The 5,271-nt window shown below is 38.4% G+C and overlaps 1 protein-coding gene across 1 annotated transcript in view; it reads right to left on the bottom strand.

The window, feature by feature from the left end:
• Nucleotides 1-524: 524 nt before the first annotated feature.
• MED13L (mediator complex subunit 13L) overlaps nucleotides 525-5,271 on the bottom strand; it is a gene marked incomplete at its 5' end in the record, with an annotated part of 54,283 nt that continues 49,536 nt past the window's right edge. The window contains 2 exons of the mRNA XM_029087152.1: nucleotides 525-3,458; nucleotides 4,244-4,356. Of these exons, the coding sequence (XP_028942985.1) occupies nucleotides 3,326-3,458; nucleotides 4,244-4,356 (246 nt within the window). The remainder of the gene's footprint in view (nucleotides 3,459-4,243; nucleotides 4,357-5,271) is intronic.

The raw sequence follows: 5,271 nt of genomic DNA, 5'->3' as shown, positions 1-5,271 counted from the left end.
AGAAATTTCACCCCTAACTGATGAAGCTCCTGTGATCCGAGGTGCTGAAGTGAAGCAACTCCTGCTCCTGTGTCACCAGTTACCCCAGGCTCCTTCCACCCACCCCTTCTGTTCATCTCAGTATTTACATTAGAGGCACCAAAGTTCCTCTCAGAACAGAGGTGATTTTCAATAGAATGACTATTTTTTTGGCTTTGATTTCCATTTTAAAGGGAAGTACTGCTGCAGTGTGAACCTTCACGCATTTCCATGAGCCTAGTGACTCTGAAAGGAGCCTGACAAAGCCATGGCTTGAACACCGGGCAGCAAACCGAACAGGCAGGCAGGCGCTGGGTTAATGCAGGGGAGGCAGCAGTGTGTGTCTCTCAAATAAATAAATACTAAAGAGCCTTTCCATTAATTTCAGTGCCACTCCTGTCACATGGAATCTATACCTTGTAACACAAGTCTTCCTTCACTAGGAACACTAAAATTTCAGAGTCAAATACTCATACAAATAAAACTCCACCAACAGTTTCAGTAATTCAATAATTTATTCATCTAAAAAAGTGTGTAAAAGTATATAGCTCTCATCCACAAGGTATATATGAATGACATTTAAAATGGAGGTCTTTATTATTATTGTTTCTTTTTATCAAAGTCTTTTTTTAGTGTATTGTACCAGCGATATACTGTAGATTTAAAATGAACTTCACATTTTTTTTTGTTTTCTTTCAAATTGTCGGCTATATATAAAAGAAGCTCACTGCAAAATGCTCAGAGAAAGGAAAAAAAAAACCAAACCAAAACAAAAAAAAAACCAAAAAGAAATTCAGAACTCCCCAGAAATGTACAGCTTTTACATTTAAAAAAGGTTCTGAAATATACATACAAGCATGCTGGACATTCCCCGCCCCCTCCCTCTCCCTTTAGCTCAAACAACTGTAATAATAATTCTGATTTAGGCATGAATTTCCAAAGTTAGAAATAAAAAAAAAAATAAAATAACTTTCTTCACTCTGTAGGAAAGCCAGGGCTTGTACATTTCAGATTAATTCAGTAAAAAACTCACAAGTAAAATAATGCATATTTAAGGGAAATATTATACAGAACTTTTCACACTGAAGTACATAAGATTTTTCTTTAAAATCTATTGCCATTCATTTATTTTGCACAAAAACGTATAAATATGTCACCAGCTTCTCTTAACTTAAAAAAATTAAATAAAAGACACCAGATGAAAACTACTCCTTGCTGCCCTTTTTTTATTTTTAATTTTTGCTTAGAACCAGGTTTCTGGGGAAGAAACACCCCTGGATAAAAACGGCCCATTTAAAAAGAACAAACAAAATAATAATCCAAAGTTCAGATGAATCCTGGGAACAAATAACCCCCAAATGGTAAAAGATTACAAATGTCTAGTTTACATTTTTTTCCTCCCCAAGTTAAATTTTTTTTTATACAAGTTTACAATCTTCATCTTTTTATGCTCTTCAAAAGGCCTTGAGAATTTTCTTTTCGGATTAAGAAAAAATAGTACTGCAATATTTTTAAAGTCAATTTTACACTGTACACATTAGATACAAATGGTTTGATATCAGATTTTTTTTTTTTTTTTTAACCTATACATTGCAAAGAGGATACCCACATGGGAGGTTTGGTGCAGAGAATGAAATAATCCATTTACAGGTTACTTCTCTGACTTCACCTTCTCATTACACAAGCAATTCTTTTTTTTTTTTTATTATTTTATATAATTTGTTTTAAATGTTACATTATCTCAAGAAAAATACTTTTTAAAATCATAGAATTTCATTTTTTTATTTATTTTTTTTAACCAGAACATGAAAGTCTTTTGGAAGAACTTTAAAATTGGTAGTTTTTTTTCTCCACAGATAGATAACTAGGTCACACAGCCTGATCAAAGTGCCCGACCCCTCACATAAGGCAGTCCATGCCTGCTGCACAGTGCAACAACAAACATTAGAAAATGGAGTTTAAATATAAACCCCTTGAAGCCTGGAATGAAGGAGTCATAAAAATACTTCAATTAGCCATTAACCTTTAAAATGGCAATCATTTTACTAAACAAAGTAACTTTTCCACCACAGTGGTATAACTTCAAGTACTAATTTAATGATATAATTTTTAAAAATTATTTCTTTGAAATAATATTCCTATAGTCAGAAAAAATACACCAGATTTGCAACTGATTTAGTGTAAACAAAAACCATATTTTTGGATATGTACATGGACGAGTCTGCCCAGAATTACAGGGCGACTTGGGTTTCAGTAAATACTTTTTCTAGCATCACTAAATTTACTGGAAATATATTTCAATCATAGCTCTACAATAGATTAATTTACCACTTTCCATTTGCCCTTACATTGGGCTTTAAAGTATTTTTCCTCCCTACCTCTCACTCACTCACTCACTCTTTTTCCGTTAGGTAGTGTTATCCTTCATTAAACACCGGCCATTTCTTGCTGTAACCAGGCTAAATGCAGGTGAGAATTCCTTAAAATACCAGTCAATCCTTAGCAGAGAACTTCCCTTCCCAGCTTGGACTGTGATTGTTACTAGCTTCGCTTTTGATTTCTAGGTTGGAAGAGTGAGAGGTATGTAGATAAATAACCCTAGAGTGGAACTGAGCTGGATTTTTAAGATAATCTACTGTTCCTGGTCCTTTATAATTTAAATCCCTCCCCTCCCCAAACCTAAAAATAAATAAAGTATCTCCAGACCATTCATATCTACATGGACAGGTAACAAATGCATGCATTCATCCCAATCCACTCTGACAGGAACTCCAGGTAGACAGAAAACTCCAATATTTATACGAGACTACAACTGTGTGATTTGTTGGTTTTGTTTTTTTTTTCCTCCTGCAAAGTCCCAGTTTATGATGATCAAACAATACAATAAAAGTTTTGGACAACCCAAACTGGTCACTACAAGGTATTTTTACTTGCAGGGCTGAAACTGTTCTCGGTTGTTCATCAGAGTTCCTAATGCAAAAAAGATACTGTAGTCTTCCTTAAAAAAATAAAATATTAAAAAAAATAATCACACTGACCAGTAGTTACTGGGCCACCAAACTAACACTGGCTTGAGGTTACTCTGTTCACTGTTCTTGGATGTTCCCAGATTTTGGACTGAAGCTGCCAGAGATGTTAATGGGTAGTTTAGTTTTGAACACTGCAGGATTCACATGTGCTTTTGGAGGAACAGAAGCACAGCACAGGACTGGTCTGAAGAGAAGCAGAATTGTGATCTTTGCAGACTGTGGCACGTTTCTCAGGTGGAGGGGAGCATAAGCCAGAAGAACAAGTGCTTTTCTATCTATTACAGTATGTTCATGATGGCATTGTACAACTGAGTGAGCACCACAAAGTGGACAGGAAGGCAGGAGCTGCGATCCTGAGTGGCAGGGTTACACGTAAGCCAGGACAGTGCATTGTACTGCTCCAAAACGAACCTGCAGAAGAGAAACACGGAGAGAAATGAAACTGGAATCGTTTACTCCTTTTCTTCCTGTCTTTTCTAGGTGATTTACCTAAAAACTTATCTCTGGTTTGTCTTGGAGACACAATGTCACGAGGACTGCCTGGCTGTATGAACACTGGTGGTGGTGGTGTAGGAACTCACTGAAAAGCTGGGGGGAAGCATGAATTTTTAGTTTTAATATGTGAATTTGAACCGAGCTATCTGAATGCAGGTCCTCCCCAATTCATAGTAGAGATTATGGAATCACAGATTCATTTTGGTTGGAAGGAACCTCTGGAGGTTTAGTCCACCACTGTATTCAAAGCCTTGAGCATCTGTCAGGATGCAGGTGCCACAGTCCCTCTGGGCAACTGTGCCAGTATTTGACCCCACTTTGTGTGACCCTGCATCTGAGTAGAATTTCTCATGTTGTAACTCGTGTCATTTCTATCTCATTATTTCCCTGTGTGCTGCATTATCCTTTTACTAAAAGCAAAGAGTGATAGCTGTGATAGCTTAGTCCTCTAAGAGGATACAAATTCAGATCTAGAATAATACAACCACCACAAATTTTCTTAGATTAGATTATTCTTCATGTCTCCTGCTGATACTCCCTACTTGGTGAAGTGCAGATTTCACTGGTGTCTTCCACCCTGTATGCTGCATTAATTCAGGAATACTGTCTCCTTTACACCCCAATTCCTAAGATATTGGTACCAAAATCAGTTTGGTTTGGTGAGCTCAGTCCCCGTAGCCTTAGGGAGGAAATGCAATTACCTCAAGACATCTGATGTAGTTTTAGAGTCAAGGGGGTGAGGGACTCGCTGAGAATTTCTGGCAGGTAGAAGCTCATCTGTCTGCGCTACAGAGATATGGTGATGTAATGAGGCCTGTGTAGAGGAAAAAAGCACAAATTAACTTCACATAGCAAGTGTGAGCAAATACATTTTGAATTCACAGCGAGCAAATATATTCTGAATTGTCTCAGGGCAGCAGGGAAAGTTGGGGATTCTCTGGTGAACCCATCAAAACCACCTGTATTTCCAAGTCCCATAATGGTTACAGTTTTGAATAAACTGCCTTTTCTTTTTGACTGGAATCAAGGATCTTTAATAAATGATGCTGAATTCTGTTCTTAATTTTAGTCAGGGAAGAAGCGATGAGGGGACACACGTGGGACGTGTCAGTGGTTCTTTTGATATTTCGGTAACAGACCATTTTGATTGTTCAAACTCTGCCAGTAGCAGACCCATCACAGAGTACCACATCAGGGTGGGGTGTCCAACCAGAACGCTTAGTGCAGCCATTGTCCTGCTCTCTGCTTTCTCCATCTGTCCCTCCTTTCTTCTGGAGCAAGGCTTGTGCATTAGTTTACAGAGGAGCAGGAAAGGGATCTCATATCGATCATGTGCTGGGGGCAGAGCTACCACATCAGCCTTTCAAGTGGGCAGCCTAACACACCACACAGCCTGCCGAGGCAAAACCTCGCATTTATACTCCTCCAATTCCAGCACGCACATCAGAGGTGAAATACTTGAGCTCCAAAATACTTAATCCAAATCAGACAAAGACGAATTGAATCTGTACGCCTCACATGCCATGCGAGTTTCCTAATTGCAGCGCTGTGCGGCATAAAGGAGACAGCACCCGCTGCTCACTCACTGCTGTACAAGTCACTGCATGAATCCAGCCCCTTGCTTTGATTAAAAATTGTCCAAACCAAACCAGTAAGTTCCAAGTCAAATTAAACATGTAATTCAGCCTAGATCTGAGAGAGCAATTGTGTTGGGCTGGGGGTGGTGGTG

This window comes from Antrostomus carolinensis, unplaced genomic scaffold, assembly GCF_000700745.2.
Source record: "Antrostomus carolinensis isolate BGI_N321 unplaced genomic scaffold, ASM70074v2 scaffold1831, whole genome shotgun sequence".
NCBI classification, from domain to species: Eukaryota; Metazoa; Chordata; class Aves; order Caprimulgiformes; family Caprimulgidae; genus Antrostomus; species Antrostomus carolinensis.
The sequence above is the reverse complement of the archived record's forward strand: the minus strand, read 5'-3'. Positions and strand labels throughout refer to the sequence as shown.